This window comes from Dendrobates tinctorius, unplaced genomic scaffold (genome assembly GCF_039654945.1).
Source record: "Dendrobates tinctorius isolate UK_male_01 unplaced genomic scaffold, ASM3965494v1 ptg000231l, whole genome shotgun sequence".
NCBI lineage: Eukaryota > Metazoa > Chordata > Amphibia > Anura > Dendrobatidae > Dendrobates > Dendrobates tinctorius.
In genome coordinates, this window is record NW_027361898.1 from 23,634,382 (window position 1) to 23,652,005 (window position 17,624).

The 17,624-nt window shown below is 43.3% G+C and overlaps 1 protein-coding gene across 2 annotated transcripts in view; it reads right to left on the reverse strand.

Moving 5' to 3' along the window:
* The window catches only part of ATP7A (ATPase copper transporting alpha), a 72,658-nt gene that overhangs the window by 29,058 nt on the left and 25,976 nt on the right, over positions 1 to 17,624 (reverse strand). For both annotated transcript variants that reach the window (XM_073556197.1, XM_073556198.1), the window contains exons 3-5: positions 10,613 to 11,084; positions 9,043 to 9,774; positions 1,820 to 2,020 (exon numbers count right to left, since the gene is read on the reverse strand). In XM_073556197.1, the coding sequence (XP_073412298.1) occupies positions 1,820 to 2,020; positions 9,043 to 9,774; positions 10,613 to 11,084 (1,405 nt within the window). The remainder of the gene's footprint in view (positions 1 to 1,819; positions 2,021 to 9,042; positions 9,775 to 10,612; positions 11,085 to 17,624) is intronic.

A 17,624-nucleotide genomic window follows, 5' to 3' on the forward strand; every position in this document is an offset into this window, starting at 1 on the left:
AAACATGAGTAGTGTCACAAAAAGTACACAAAGATGTGATCTACTGTAGCCCACTCCAAAATGAGAGGGATCTCCATTAAACCTCTCTCCATTTGTCCGGATCAGAAGGCCACTGTGAAGGTCAAGGATCTGATGAAGGTAGACCATCTTGCTTCCAGCATCCACCTTGGCTGCCACACCAGTGGAAATGAGAATTCATGGAAGAGACGAGCGAGGGGTTGCAGGAACACCCGATGGCCATACACTCCCCACCTTAGACAGTTCAGAAGGGAACTGCACCCACAAAAAGTCCTTCTGACAAGGACACACGAGGAAATACATAAAAAAGTGATTTTTCAGTGCAACCTGAATCGGACTTTCCGCTGAGAAATTTAAAACATACCCATCCGAGCCAAAGGGTCATGAGCATAGGTACATGCTTAAAAGAGTGAAGGTGAAATGCATACAAATGTGTCATCGCTCAAGTGGAGTCTCACACCCAGTGAGTTCAGCCACCCCAGGGTCACCATTAATAGAGATTGTCTGCACCTTGGGCTCTCAAACTACTGGGACCATGGCTGTGAACCTAGGGGTTGGGGATCATCTGACCAGATGGTTCTCTAAGCCACAAGGCGTACAATCTAAAGAATACTGCAGCCAGGAAGGAAGGATCTAGCCTTCTTTATCTGTAACTAGAGACGCCTGGAAGACACTGGTTGTTCTTGCGGACATCCAACTGGTGTATAGGAGCCTAAAGCTGGAGTCACACATAGCGACTTACCAGCGATCCAGACAACGATATCAACGAGTCAGGATCGCTGGTGAGCTGTCAAACAGACAGCTTCACCAGCGATCAGCACAGCGATGCCGAGCGCTCGGCATCGCTGTGTTCGTTAGCGCTGATGCCATATCCCTGTAAAAAAAATAGAATTAAAATAAAGAATATTGCTATTCTCACCTTCCGACGTCCCACGCAGCCATCCTGCCTCTCTCCACGCTCCGGTCCCAGTAATCCTTTGCGAGAATGACCGCGAGAATGTCACGGTCTCGCGGCAGCGCGACGTCTCGTGGTAATTCGTGCAAAGGATCACTGGGACCGGGAGCGTGGAGAGGGGCAGGATGGCTGCGCGGGACGTCGGAAGGTGAGAATAACAATATTTTTTATTTTTTTTATTATTTTTTACAGCTGATCACCGGTTTCCCTCCTGTCACACGCAGCGATGCGTGCTGGCCAGCGGGAGACCAGCGACGAAAAATATGTCCAGAGGTTTCTTGCAGCGATCAGCGATACCGGCAGGGGGGCCGGTTGCTGATCGTTGTCACACACAGCGATCTCGCTGGTGAGATCGCTGTTGTGTCACGAAAGTTGTGACTCAGCAGCGATCTCCCTAGCGAGATTGCTATGTGTGAGTCCCGCTTAACTGGTCTGGTCCTTGGGAAAGGTATGCAAATCAGCTCACCTTCTGAAGGAAAGCTAATTTGCACACTTAAGGAAACTATCTTGTATTGCCCATGTTCAGTAATAAACAGAAAAGCGATTTAGTGTCTTGTGTGGACATAAAGGTGGAAAATGTGATATGAGCCCTAGAAAATATAGCAAGGGACAATAAGGGAGGAATCAAACTCACATACATAAGAGATATAGTTTATTAAAGAATAATCGCTATTGTGCATCCACCACTCGCACCGAGCTGTACTTTACCACAAATACATTATAAAGCCCGTTAATATTGTGCCAACTGAGTCTACAGAAAATACTATATCAGTCATTGGGCTGCTAATTACTTGGCCCCAGCACTCAGGATACAAGACTTATGTAACGTATATCAGGGGAACTGACCATCCTCCCTGCGGAGATTCCTTTCTATGTTGGCCACGCAGGATGCGCACGTCATGCCGGAGACCTGAATGAAACACTTGTTGGTTGTTCTGGCTTCCTGATTGCTGGGTTCCGGAGATTCTTTGCTGAAGCCTTCTTTTGGGTGGAAGGAATTTTGCTGAGGTTTCTGAGCAGGTTCAAGAGAAATATCCGATAACACAGCTAATGTGCAGGTAGAAAACAAGAGATATAAAAAAAATATATATAAAAGACTAAAAAAATATCCATGGATAATAAAATTGTATAACAAACTAGTGAGCATCATATTCCGCTTAGTGGAGGGGAACTGAGTAAGAACCCACACCAAATCACAAAACAGATGTTAAAAGCCTAGTTCTACAACTCCTCATGGAGCAGATTTTTTTTTATTACACATTACATATATATTAGCTGAAGAGCCCGGCATTGCCTGGGTATAGTAACCAACTGTCGTTAGTTATGACAAATTATAATGATTATATTGCACATAAAAACATTTCACATCATATATTCAGCACTACAGATTTACAACACAAATTAACTAAACGAAAACTCAAGTATTGATAGTATTTTACTTTCAACTCATTCAAGATGTTTGGTTTTTCCTTTCGGTGCAAAGATGAACAGATTTTTGGCAGTTCCAACTCTTGAACAGAACAAGTAAAGTTGACCATGAGAAAAGCATGGAGATTGCAAATCGATCCCTACTACTTTCAAGGACTGTCCCTGTAAATTGTTAATGGACATTGCAAATAGCAGTTGAACTGGAAACTGGAGGCGCTTAAAATCAAAAAACAAATCAGATGGAATGAGTGGAATTCTTGGAATGAAAATGGCCTCTCCTTTGGCACATCCTGTTTCTGAGCTGTGTATCTAACCCTATCCGGTGTGATAATGTCTGCTGAGCTGTGTACGTAATCCTCTTCCTGTGTGATACTTTCTGCTGAGCTGTGTATTTAATCCTATCGTGTGTTACTGACTGCTCAGCCGTGTATCTAATCCTATCCTGTATGATACTGACTGTTGAGCCGTGTATCCATTCCTATCCTGGGTGATACTGAGTGCTGAGCCATGTATATAATCCTATCCTGTGTGATACTGACTGCTGAGCCGTGTATCTATTCCTATCCTGTGTGATACTGAGTGCTGAGCCATGTATCTAATCCTATCCTGTGTGATACTGACTGCTGAGCAGTGTATCTAATCCTATCCTGTGTGATACTGGGCTCCCCCTGCAGTCTGTGTCAGAGGGTGGTCTGTGTTGGCACGGTAATAAATTGTGTTATTTCCAGCTTTATAGAAGGACGATAACACCACAGAAATGATAATAATAATAGGCCAAATTGTCTGGTGAATTGGAACGCGTGGGGTTAAAATTTCACCTCATAACATAGCCTATGACGCTCTCGGGGTCCAGACGTGTGACTGTGCAAAATTTTATGGCTGTAGCTGCGACGGTGCAGATGCCAATCCTGGACATAAACACAGCTTTATATATTAGAGATCTCTAAATTATTATTTATATTTATATATATATATATATATATATATATATATATATATATATATATATATATACAGTGGGGCAAAAAAGTATTTAGTCAGTCAGCAATAGTGCAAGTTCCACCACTTAAAAAGATGAGAGGCGTCTGTAATTTACATCATAGGTAGACCTCAACTATGGGAGACAAACTGAGAAAAAAAAAATCCAGAAAATCACATTCTGTTTTTTTTTCATTTTATTTGCATATTATGGTGGAAAATAAGTATTTGGTCAGAAACAAAATTTCATCTCAATACTTTGTGATATATCCTTTGTTGGCAATGACAGAGGTCAAACGTTTAAGTCTTCACAAGGTTGCCACACACTGTTGTTGGTATGTTGGCCCATTCCTCCATGCAGATCTCCTCTAGAGCAGTGATGTTTTTGGCTTTTCGCTTGGCAACACGGACTTTCAACTCCCTCCAAAGGTTTTCTATAGGGTTGAGATCTGGAGACTGGCTAGGCCACTCCAGGACCTTGAAATGCTTCTTACGAAGCCACTCCTTCGTTGCCCTGGCGGTGTGCTTTGGATCATTGTCATGTTGAAAGACCCAGCCACGTTTCATCTTCAATGTCCATGCTGATGGAAGGAGGTTTGCCCTCAAAATCTCACGATACATGGCCCCATTCATTCTTTCATGTACCCGGATCAGTCGTCCTGGCCCCTTTGCAGAGAAACAGCCCCAAAGCATGATGTTTCCACCACCATGCTTTACAGTAGGTATGGTGTTTGATGGATGCAACTCAGTATTCTTTTTCCTCCAAACACGACAAGTTGTGTTTCTACCAAACAGTTCTAGTTTGGTTTCATCAGACCATAGGACATTCTCCCAAAACTCCTCTGGATCATCCAAATGCTCTCTAGCAAACTTCAGACGGGCCCGGACATGTACAGGCTTAAGCAGTGGGACACATCTGGCACTGCAGGATCTGAGTCCATGGTGGCGTAGTGTGTTACTTATGGTAGGCCTTGTTACATTGGTCCCAGCTCTCTGCAGTTCATTCACTAGGTCCCCCCGCGTGGTTCTGGGATTTTTGCTCGCCGTTCTTGTGATCATTCTGACCCCACGGGGTGGGATTTTGCGTGGAGCACCAGATCGAGGGAGATTATCAGTGGTCTTGTATGTCTTCCATTTTCTAAATATTGCTCCCACAGTTGATTTCTTCACTCCAAGCTGGTTGGCTATTGCAGATTCAGTCTTCCCAGCCTGGTGCAGGGCTACAATTTTGTTTCTGGTGTCCTTTGACAGCTCTTTGGTCTTCACCATAGTGGAGTTTGGAGTCAGACTGTTTGAGGGTGTGCACAGGTGTCTTTTTATACTGATAACAAGTTTAAACAGGTGCCATTACTACAGGTAATGAGTGGAGGAAAGAGGAGACTCTTAAAGAAGAAGTTACAGGTCTGTGAGAGCCAGAAATCTTGATTGCTTGTTTCTGACCAAATACTTATTTTCCACCATAATATGCAAATAAAATGAAAAAAAAAGAGACAATGTGATTTTCTGGATTTTTTTTTCTCAGTTTGTCTAACATAGTTGAGGTCTACCTATGATGTAAATTACAGACGCCTCTCATCTTTTTAAGTGGTGGAACTTGCACTATTGCTGACTGACTAAATACTTTTTTGCCCCACTGTGTGTATATATACACACACACACACACACACACACACACAGACACACACACACACACACACACACAGTCTCGTGCCCGCGGCATACTTCATTAACGGCCATGTAACATGTACGGCCGCCGAAGAACATCTTTGAATTGGCCACAGACACAACATGAATCACTTTCTTTCCTTTAAACATTAAAGTAAATTACTGTAGTTACAGGAGCATTGTAATACGAAGAACACCAAAAAGGAGAACATGTCTGGGGCAGGTAATAATCCCCCACGCACACACCGCCTCCGATTCTTATTCTTCCATGCCAGGCCGTCTTTGAACCATACTTCTGATGTCTCCCTCTCCAGTAAAATAAAACAATTCCGATGTCCTCCTCATACTTTACTCATACAACTACAGACCAGTCTCCAATCTCCCCTTCATCTCTAAAGTTTTGGAAAGCCTAGTTTACTCCCGCCTTACCCGTTACCTCTCCACTCACTCCCTTCTAGACCCTTCACAGTCCTGCTTCCGCCCCCTACATTCGACTGAAACCTCACTCAAAGTGACCAAGGACCTTCTGACAGCAAAACGTAACGGTGACCACTCTCTGCTCATTCTTCTTGACCTATCTGCAGCTTTCGATACTGTTGACCCCCATCTCCTACTCTCTAGGCTCCAGTCACTAGGCATTAAGGACACTGCACTCTCCTGGTTCTCTTCCTATCTCTCTGACCGCTCCTTCGGTGTTTTGTTCTCTGGCTCCACGTCATCTCCTCTTCCTCTTGCTGTCGGGGTACCTCAGGGCTCAGTCCTTGGCCCCCTTTTCTCTCTCTCTACACGGCCCCAATTGGACAGACCATCAGCAGATTTGGCTTTTAGTACCATCTTTATGCTGATGACACACAACTATACACGTCTTCCCCCGACCTTACCCCCGCTGTAATACAGAACGCCAGTGACTGTCTGTCCGCAGTCTCCAATATTATGTCCACTCTCTATCTGAAACTCAACCTCTCCAAAACTGAACTTCTTCTGCTCCCGCTGTCTACTAACCTCCCTAAATCTGACATTTCCCTCTCCGTGGGTGGTACCACAATAACACCCCGGCAGCAGGCGCGCTGTCTGGGTGTTATGTTTGACATCAATCTCTCCTTCACATCCCATATACAATCTCTTGCCCGCTCTTGCCACTTACACCTAAAGAACATCTCTAGAATCCGCCCTTTTCTCACTATGGAAACAACAAAAACCCTCACTGTTGCATTGATCCACTTCCGCCTGGATTACTGCAACGCTCTATTAATTGGCCTCCCCGTCACTCGACTATCCCTTCTCCAGTCCATACTTAATGCAGCGGCCAGGATCGTCCATCTGGCTAATCGGTACTCTGACGCGTCCGCTCTTCGCCAGTCCTTACATTGGCTGCCCATTCATTATAGGATCCAATTCAAAGTACATGTTCTCACCCACAAAGCTCTCCACAGTGCGGCACCCCCTTACATCTCTTCCCTCATTTCTGTCTATCGGCCTAGCCGATCGCTGCGCTCTGCAAACGACTTTCGACTAACCTCTGCACTAATCAGTACCTCCCACTCCCGACTCCAAGTCTTCTCCCGTGCTGCTCCTATCCTCTGGAATCTTCTACCCCAAGAAATCAGGACTATCCACAATTTGCATAGTTTTAGGCGTTCCCTCAAAACACACTTGTTCAGAGCGGCCTATCACGTTCACTAATCAAAGTCATTCTATGTGTAAGTGTGCGTGTGTAGCCCATTCACTATCTCCATCCATCCTTCACTCCCTCAAGATGGCTGGACCATCATTGTAAATACACAATTATAAATACACACCTGTACTTTGTATCTCCCTCACCTCATTGTAGATTGGAGTCGTCTTATTTTGCTTTAATTATTGCATTGTTAACGTTGTTACTTATAACTTGTGTTTTGAAACTGTTAAACTGTAAAGCGCTGCGGAATATGTTGGCGCTATATAAAGATTATTATTACTTTACCTGCCAGGCTGGAATTACAACCAAATGCAATTACCGTACTTTTACTGTGTTAATATGACATTTTTATTTTTCTCTAGTACGAGAAAAACTGATGTCTGAATGAGCCCCAAAAGTCTATGTCACAGAGAAGCCAAGAAGAAATAGAAGATGTAGGCTGTGTAAGTCTGTACACTTTTTTCTTCTTGCCCCACTAGCATATGGGGCAAAACATGACAGCACAATCACATATATTCCAGAAGAATAATATAAAAGTGTAATTCCCAAATAAAGACCCCTAAGAAATTCATACACTAAGGTTTTCCCCTATATTTTGAAGCTCACTCTACATAAAATTATCATCCTGCATCATCATTAGCCATTTCCTATATCTTACAATCACTGGGTGGATTCATTCTCATGTTGGGTGATGTACCTTGTGGCTTTACATTGGCCGGCTTCTTACAAATGTGACATGTAACCTCTGATAGTGAGGCGCCATTCCCACAGCGTTATTTACCCCACTGATTCTGTGCAGTCACAGACGACTGGTAATTATTCTTAGCAGCAGGTGAAACATAAAATTACACCATGTACTCATGCCTGGTCTCCGTTTTGGACAACAGCAACAACAAAGGGGTTAATAACTGAATAAAAGGTTGAACTTTTGGCCAAACATACCATTTCTCCTGATTTGTTTGGGAATACTCCACTAGCAGTAACCTCTCCATAAGAATACACATAAACAGAGAGAAACAGCATACCGTATATATTGTGGATTTAGCTAAAGATTTCATCTACTGTTCTAGTGAATAAAGAGAATCATGCATTTTATTATGAAAAAAAAACAAAACAGAGTAGTATGTAAAAGTTTTATCTTAGTCTATTAGACTCCTTGCTGATGCAGTATAACTACCTTATGTCTTGTTGCGGTGCTCAGTTTTGCCATGGTGTATGACCTGTGATTTGAAACGGTCTTCCACATTCTCACCTTTGTAGAAAAATTTGGCTCCTCTTCACAGCTTTTTAAAGGGAACCCCTCATCTGATTTATACTGCACAAACGGCAGGCAGCATGAATTGCAGCAAGGCATATTTTTTTCTGAAGTGCTCCAGTGTTTCCGGGAAAATATACTTTAAGGATACATTCGGAACTTCCCAGTGCTGCTACGTGCAATTGACAGGTGTCTCCCTCATGTGTACATACGGAGAGCCATGTGACTAATAGTGATGAGCGAGCAAGCTGGGATAAGGTGTTATCTGAGCATGCTCAGGGGCTAACCGAGTGTATTCAGCGTGCTCTTATAATATGTTAGAGTCCCTGCACCTACATGTCTCGCAGCTGTTCACAGCCACAACACAAGTAGAGATTTCCTGTTTGTTAGGCAATACCTGCGTGTGTTGCAGTGTCAGACAGCAGTGAGACATGCAGCCGTAGGGACTTGAACATATTTTTTGAGCACGCCGAAGACACTCTGTTAGCACACGGGCATGCTCTGATAACACCTTATCCCAGCACATTCGCTCATCTTTAGTGAATAACCTAGTGCAGACTGGGAAGAGACAAGGGTTAGGGCAGCACTAGTCAAACATCTGGCTATGGTCCCACAGCTGAATCATTAAAGCAAATGCTCTCTGAAAAACCAAAGTGTTGCAAAGAGAAAAAACAAAAAACATACCTTGCCCAGATTTCTCAGCCAGGCTGCGATTCATGGTGAACACGGTTTGGGTAGCATGAAATAGATTCTCTTTAAGCCTCCTACACAGCTGTTTCAGTTCATGACTGTGTTTCAATCTACATATGAAAATGCTGACCATATCATCTGTATGGTATAATTGGTAACTCATATACCCAAGTAATCCTACAAAATCCCTGACTTTATACAAGTGTACCCAGAAGAACCAATACTTTGATGCTGTTTTGAAGGCAAAGGGTGGTCACTTTCCATTTTGTTAATGGATGAAAACTTTTGCACAGTACATTACATATGACATTTCTGATGGTAATAGTCCTGTGACAGTATTAAGTTGTCCTACAGCAGTATATGAGCTACACTTACCAGCTAGTGAGGCATCAAATCCCATATCTTCTATGGCTGCACAGATAGTCTCAGGGTTGGTAACAGACGGGTCATATTCCACTGTCCCACTTTTGTTTGCCAAAGACACGCTGACGGTTTTTACCCCTGGCTTCTGAGAGATGAGATCCTCAATAGATTGCACACAAGAATTGCAAGTCATCCCTTCAATGCTCACCACGGTGACCTTAGATGATGTCTCCTGATGTGCTCGGTTAGAGGACATTTGCTCTGCACTGCTGGTTTCTGCCGAACACTGGACGATGTAAGGAGTACCACAATCCAGACCATTAGAAAGTCGGACTTTAAAAACGCCCGGTGATAAAGACTCTATAGCCCGACACAGTACATCTGAATTTAAGACATTGGGATTATAATGGATCACTGCAGATTTCTTTTCTAATGACACTTCAATGCTGTGCACCCCCGGATGGGAAGAAATTTTGTTTTCAATGTTCACAACACATGATTTACAGTGCATGCCCTCCACCTGGAATACCGCTCTACATAGGTCACTCAGAGACTTTGGTCTGGCCAGTGCCACATCTTTGATGCCATTAGTCAAGGGTCCAATGTCAATGGCTCCCAGTTTTGGAAGGGGTTTGTTCTTAATTGATGCTGTAAAGCCAGCTTCTTCTATTTGGCTCCTGATTTCATCAGCGGTGATGAGGTGAGGTTGGTAGATTATTTGAGCTTCTTGACTGTCCAGGGACACTGCCAAAATGGAAAACTTGCACATCAATGACAAGAAATCCTACAGACCTGAATCAATCACGATAGTGGTGATCAACGTCCAGTGTTCTCGACTCAAACAATGACGTTACCTTACCTTTTAAGGTGTATTCCCATCTGGACCACCACTCTATTAGAGAGAGTCCTACTAAACCCAATGCATGATAATGTAAAGTATTAGATGAATTATGTAATTGTCCATTTCCTATAACGTTGGTGTCTGCATTTAGGTAAAAAAATAATCCCAATTGGTTCATTTTTCTGACTTTACATTAATTGATCTTACAATAGTACATTTATGAAATAGTCAGGAATACCCCAATACATGAAAAATTGGGTCTCAGTTACTTGATAAAGGAGTCTCAGTACCCTGAAACTTATTGTATTCACATGAGACTTTTCCAATAGAGTGATCTTGTATTCATCATTACGGCTATTGGGACATCTGTTACAGTTTTTCTTTCTTCGAAACTCACCTCTCCTCAGCACAGAATGGCATCAGGGATTTCGGACATTGGCATCAGTGACACCCATTTACATGCCTACAATGGAGTTGTGCCTCTACTAAAACAACCCTTAAGGGTGAGATCCTTACTTTCATCTTAATTGTATTTTCTATGAAGGTACTCTACCATGTGCACCATTTTTGGTTATTCTCGTGAAACCAACACCTGAAAGTTATTCCCATTTGCTGAGCCAGTTCCATCTGTATGTTAATATACAGGATGAGGGAACAAAACTAAGTCATCTAGTATACTAGAGTAGGCAAATGGCATTTATTCAATCAACCACGGTAGACTTAACAGACAGAACATGTTACCTTTGATACGTTTGACTCCTTTCAGTTTCCCGATCTTGCCTTCTATAGTACTGGTACAAGAATGGCACGTCATGCCTTCCACCTTCATTTTCACCAAGACATCTGTAGTTTGATGGTCTCGAGAAGGTGAAGATTTCTTATGTGTGCCCATCGCTTCTAGACGGAGTCCGGGAAATTTCTGAATAATAATGTCAGTATTCATGATTGAGGGTATGAACGTCACACCGATTACTCCGTCTGGAGAGCTCTTAGCATCCAGGACTCCTTTGAGCTTCAGGAGTCCACTGCAGATGTTCTCCACAGATTGCTCCAAAGACATGTAGAGAAAGGTGCTCTCTGTAGGTACGTGCTGAGGGTTTGTGATGACAGGTGCACTCTCAAATCCCATGTCCTCAATAGCTTCCTGCAAAGCAACTGACGTCTGTAGCATAGGGTCGTAAAGAACTTCAGCATTTTTCCCCTCCAGCGACACCTGAAATGTAAACAGAGATAGATGACAAATGGCAGCCAAAGAAAATAGAGGAACATCCACGCCAGCCAAAAGTCTGGAGGTGATACGGATAATAAAGTGAGTGGAACTGGTTTTGTCACATTTGCATTCAAAGTTTATCTTGAGTTTTTTTTCTTAATGGGTTTAGAATCTTCAGCTTTATCTCACTGTGAAATATAGGTCTCAATAGCAATGTCATAAAGTGCCAAATCCAATGTACCGTTCACACAGAGTGAGTTTATTGCATTTGGATTTTTAGGGAACTTGTCAGTGCTACACACCCATGAACTATATATACGACTGTGTAGCACATTAAAAGATAAAGCAAGCTGATCTTTTTATGACCTCGAAGTGCTGCTTGATTAGTGAGAAATCATGTTTGTGTATGTGTGTCTGGAAGTGCAGTGGGGCATGACAATGCACTTACAGCTCTCCTTAGCCTCACGTGGTATTCCCTGCCTAGCGCTACTCTACTCTGGTTGATTAACAGGTCATTGGCTCAGATACATAGTAGGGAATACAGAATGAGGTTGAGGAGCTTTAAGTGCATTGTCACGCCCCAATATACTTCCAGACATATATACAGACCTTCAAAACGTGACCACTCCCTGCTGGATCAGTGTTTTGGAGCTAAAAATGAATAAACTTGCTTTTCTTTTAATAGTCTACACAGTCATTTAACTGGTTTGTGGGTGTAGAAGTTAATAAAATTTATATAGTGCCAACATATTCCACAGCACTTTTTCTGGCAGGTTCCCTTTAATTAGCTCCCATCAATAATAAAATCTGACATCAAAAATCTGCACGGACGCATCATGAACCATTACAAAAACTATAGGCACACACTTAATAAAAAAAAAAAAAAGTGGAGAGTACTTTAAAAGTTACCAAACTGTAGAGATGCTTGTTACAGAAAGAAAAAAGCCACCAAAACATCCACCAGACCAAAATGGATAAAGTCTTGACCACCATTCACTGGTGGCTGGAAGATCATCACTTCAAAGAGGACTGGCGGATTCCAGTGGCAAGTACAACTGGAAAGGTTTATGTGATGGGTCAACTTTGGCAGGTGTAAAAGAGACATTGTCACTGCACTGTTGCAGGATATCCCAGGGTTAGGGGCTCCTTCACTATCCCTAAAGCTATGAACGCACTAGCTATCCCTGCTCCCCGGATTATTTTTGATGGTGGAGACATCAAGGCCACATACCTTGCTGAGCTCCTAAATCAGCCCTTATCTGTCCACTCCCCCACCTGGAGAAGTGGGGAGTTGTACTGTATAGCAATACACAAACCAGACTAACGAGGGAAAACGTACAGGGATAAATAAGAATACCAATCACACCAATATGTACTCACAAAGAACAAAGTGGAACACTGGGAAGTAAAGGCAGGAAAAAACAGATAGGAGGGGATGAGGATGTGCACAAATCACCAAGCAACAGTTTTCTGAACAACTCTCCAAATGCCACCTCAAACAACACCTCCAACTCCAGAATCAGGCAGTATGATACTAACACTGGCAATCCCTGCTTGCCAGAGCTGAGTATATATAGCAGAGGGGAGCGGCCAACACTGAACAGATGACACCATCAAAGCTCCAGAAGCTCTCAACTGAGAATAACCCCAGCACTGATAGCAGAAACCTGCACTCTTTAATCTGATGGTGAAGTGTTTCTAATTAGTGCAAGAGTACGTGAAAATACAGTAGACACTGCAGTCTTCTGGCCCCCTCTCTGTCACGGTAAACCTGTGATAGATATTGACCTGCATGAGAGGTTTAATTTCTATCATTTAAAGGGAATCTCTCACTAGGCTTTAGCTATGTAATCTGAGAGCAGCTTGAGGTAGGGGCAGGGAGCCCAATTATGTAGATGTGTCACTTACCAGGCTGTGTTTCGCTCTTTCAATACATTAAATGCTTTATCAGTAGGAGATTATGACTACAGGACAACTGACCTTGTGCCTCCTAGTCCAACCACACAACCAGCACTGATTAGCAGCTCCCTCACTATGCAACAACTGAGGTCTGCTAGATCTGCAGCAGAGAAAATTAATAGTTGCTGCACCCAGTAAACTAAGTCATACATCACTGTAATCAGAGTATCTGCCCTTACCTCATGCTGCTCTCAGATGACAGAGCAAAAATCTGCTGACATATTACCTTTATAGGCTATGTATATCACTACAACTACATTAACTGCATCTAGGATGAAGAAACTTAAATAGTCTTAATTAAAACTACCATATTTATGGATACCACATAGGCACAGATATCTTAATCCAGGGCAACAGGTGGGGACATGACGCCAGGGACCCATCTGTCTGACTCGTCTACAGCCAGTCTCCGGTGAGACCTTTATATTATGTTTTTCTCTGAAATGCCACAGCCTTTCAGAGGTCATACAGCCAGTGCTTGATACATGCTGTTCATAGATTGTCAAGGAACTGTACATGCTGACCAAAGTATTCATATCCCATGAACTTTTCCATATTTTTCCACATTACATCCACAAAATTAAATGCATTTTATTGGGATTTTATGCAATGTACCAGCACAAAGTAGCAAGTAATTGTGCAGTGTAAAGGAAATTATACCTGGTTAACTAAATACCCCTAAATAAAATTTTGAGTGACCAATTGCCTCCAGAAGTCACATAATTAGTAAATTAAGTCCTCCTGTAATTTATTCTCAGTATAACCACAGCTGCTCTGTGAAGGCCTCAGGGGGTTTGTTTGAGAACATCAGGGATCAAACAGCTTCATGAAAACCAAGGAACACACCAGACAGGTCAGGGATAAAGCTGTGGAGAAGAGTAAAGTAGGGTTAGGTTATAAAAAACAACCCAAGCTCTGAATATCTCACGGAGCACTGTTCATTCCATTATCTCAAAATGGAAGGAATATGGCACAACTGCAAACCTACCAAGACATAGCCATCCACCTCAACTGAATTAAGCAGAGCACTAACTAGAGACGCAACCAATAGGCCCATAGTCACTCTGTTGGAGCTGCAGAGAGCCACGGCTCAGGTAAGAGAATCTGTCCACAAGACAACTATTAGTCATGTCGTATACTCCACAGATCTGGCATTTGTGGAAGAGTGGCAAAAAGGAAGCCATTTTGGAAAGCAAGCCAGAAGAAGTCACAGTTGCAGTTTGCAAAATGCCATGCAGAAGACACAGCTAGCATGTGGAAGAACACGCTCTGGTCAGATGACATCAAAGTAGAACTTTTTGGGCTAAATGCAAACCTATCACTGCATACTACCCTGAAAACACCAACTCCATCGCCAAACATGATGGTGGCAGCATCATGCCATGAGGATACTTTTCTTCAGAAGGGACATGGAAGCTGGTCAGAGTTGATAGGAAGATGGATGGAGCCAAGTACAGGGCAATCCTGGAGGAAAACCTGTTAGGAGCTGCAAAATACTTGAGACTGGGGAATAGGATCCCCTGTCAGCAGGACAACGACCCTAAATATACTGCCAGAGCTAGAGTAGAATGCTTTGAAGCAAAGCATAGTCATCTGTGTGAAAGGCCAGACCAAAAGGTCATTGAGAATCTGTGGTAAGATCTGAAAATTGCTGTTCACAGACGCTCTCCATCCAATCTCACTGAGCTGGAGCTACTATATGAACAAGAATGGGCAAATATTTCAGCCTTTAGATGTGCAAAGCTGGTAGAGACAGACCCCAAAAGACTTACAGCAGTAATTGAAGTGAAAGGTGGTCCTACAAAGCATTGAATCAGGGGGAAGATAAATACAAATGCATATCACAATTTTCATATTTATATTTTTAAAATATTTAGAAAACCATGTATTATTTACTTTACACTTCACATATACTTGCTTATTTGTGTTAGTATATCACATAAAATCCCCATAAAATACATTTAAATTTGTGGGTGAAGGGTGAAAAAAATTTGGAAAAGTTCACAGGGTATGAATACTTTTTCAAGGCAGTGTTTTAGCTGTCCGGTTCATTTTTCACAATTTTACACACTTACTGACTGCATTGTTTGCAATTTACTGGCCCCTTCTGCCCTCCCCCACCAACCCCGCCAACAGCCCGGCCGGCCATGCCAACAGCCCCGCCGGCACTAACACCCCGCTTGTCCTCCCACCAGTCCCGCCGGCCCTCCCACTGACCCTGCCTGCCCCCAGCCCCGACGGCCCTCCCACCGACAATGCTGGCGCTCCCAACACATCAGCGCTGCAGAATATTATTACATAGATCAGTCATTTAAGTTAAAGAAAAAAACATTTCACTTAGATGAAGAACAATCTCTTTCCTATACAGAGAGACACTGCAATAAAAGCACACACCACGCGGTATACTGTTTTTTTAACAATGGGTCCTTATGGTAGACAGATGCCTGGGCATCCATCCCAGGGCCGTCATCAGGGCATTACTGGCCTGACTGGCGTATGGGGCCCGGTGGACAGATGGGGCCTGCACTTTCGCCCCACTGCCCATCAAATAACTGAACCTGTGTCCAAGACGCAGGCTCAGTTACTCTATTGCCGTGCGCGGTCCCGCGCACGGCAATAATTAAAGCTGCCAGCCAATTGGAGGCTGGCAGCTGACGTCAGTGTGCATGCACCGGTGTCTGATGTCCTTGTCAGTCGTCGGCAGTGCACGCTACAAGGGAGTTGATGGATCTTCACCGCAGGACCACGGCCTGGTAAGGAGAAAGTGTTTTGTTTTTTTTTAAAACGGCAAGTCAGGGCCAGAATGGATGAAACAGGGGGCAGGAGAGGCACAGTGGGGCAGAATGGATACAGGGGGCAAAATGGAGGCATGGGGTTAGAACGGAGATGTGGCAGAATGGACATAGGGGGCAGGATTGGAGACAAGAGGGTAGAATGGGCGACACAAGAGGGGACAAGATGGGAGACACATGGTGCAGGATCATGGGGCAGAATGGAGACAGATGGGGTGGCAGAATCATGGAACAGATGGGCCAGGATCAGGAGATCATATGGGGCATAATGGATACTCATGACGGCAGGACGGGAGAACATATGGCTGGAGCCAGAAATGAGATACACGGGGCCAGGATGGGGGATATTAGTACCATAGGGGATAATTAAGGGATATTATTACTGCAATGATGTATTTATTTTATTTTTTGGAGGATGCTGTTTTAAATGGGGGGGCGGTCCTGTTAATGTGCAGAGCAACACTGTCGCCTTTTTTTTTCTTCATTTTGGTTTAGTGTAGAAGTTGGGAAAAAATTAAGTAATGTGTTCGGCAAGCCGAGCTCTAGATAACTGTGTTATTTCCTGCAGAGACGAGCCATGGCTGGAAGACGTGATGGCGTTCTGTGCTGGATGAAAGATGAGAAGCGAAGATAAAGGACCACCTAGAGACATCACTGGTGAGTCAGTGTGTTACCTGTACACTGACACTATACACTGTATACAGTGCTCCTGTGTACAATGTCACCAGTGATCACTGTATTACCTGTATACTGGCACTATGTACAGAGCTCCCATGTATAATGTCACCAGTGATCACTGTATTACCTGTACACAGACACTGCATACTAAGTACAGATCTCATGTGTATAATGGCACGTATGGTGATAGTATTTGTTTTTTTATTAATGATCAGGATTATAGTATTCAGTCACCATGTGGTGGTAATATGTGGTCTGGTCATGGTGTGGCTGTATTTGTTCCTTGTATGTGGTATTATAGATCAGTATGTGGTGGTAATATGTGGTCTGGACATGGTGCGGTGGTATTTGTTCCTTTTGGATGTGATATTATTGGTCATTTTAAAAATTGAAAAATAAATTAAAATATACATAAATTGTACTGGATATTGTAAGAAATGTTTAATAGAGTAGAGTAGGGCCTGGCCAAAAGAGTCTACTTTGTGGTGGTGGATTTAAAAAATCTTTTGGCCAGAACAAGAGCTGCTGGCTATATGTGTGATCTGGTGATGGGAACTGTTAATGTGTGATTGGTGAGAAGTGGAGATTTTCCAAGATAGAGCATTGGTACTGTGGACAGTTCGAAAGGTGGAGGCGGGGGATGGGGTGGAGCCTGGGCGGAGTCTCAAGGGGGGCAGGAAAATTTTGCCAGTATGGGGCTCCGAAATTCGTAGTGGCAGCCCTGATCCATCCTGCCTGTGGCCACTGTCGGCATATACATCCATCAGTGGGTACAAACGCAGCATGTCCTTAGCCTAAAAGAAGGGGGAAAAAACAAAGACGAAACCACATAAGCAAGCTAGAGGCGCAATACCAAGAAACATAATTAGAATAATTGGAGCAATGAGAACATTCAATTCCTTGTAGAAACGTGGGTAAAATCTAATCTTCTTGGTAGCTGCACACTATTGGCCATGACACTCCTCTCCAACATGCCCTGCGGGGAACGTGCTGCTGCAATTACCAGGGAGCTGCTGCTGTTTGCAATGGGGATTCAATTATAAAGTAAATCACTGAGATAATAAATGAAGGTGGAAGCTGCTATGGGGTTGTGTGTTTGCTACCTATAAAGGTA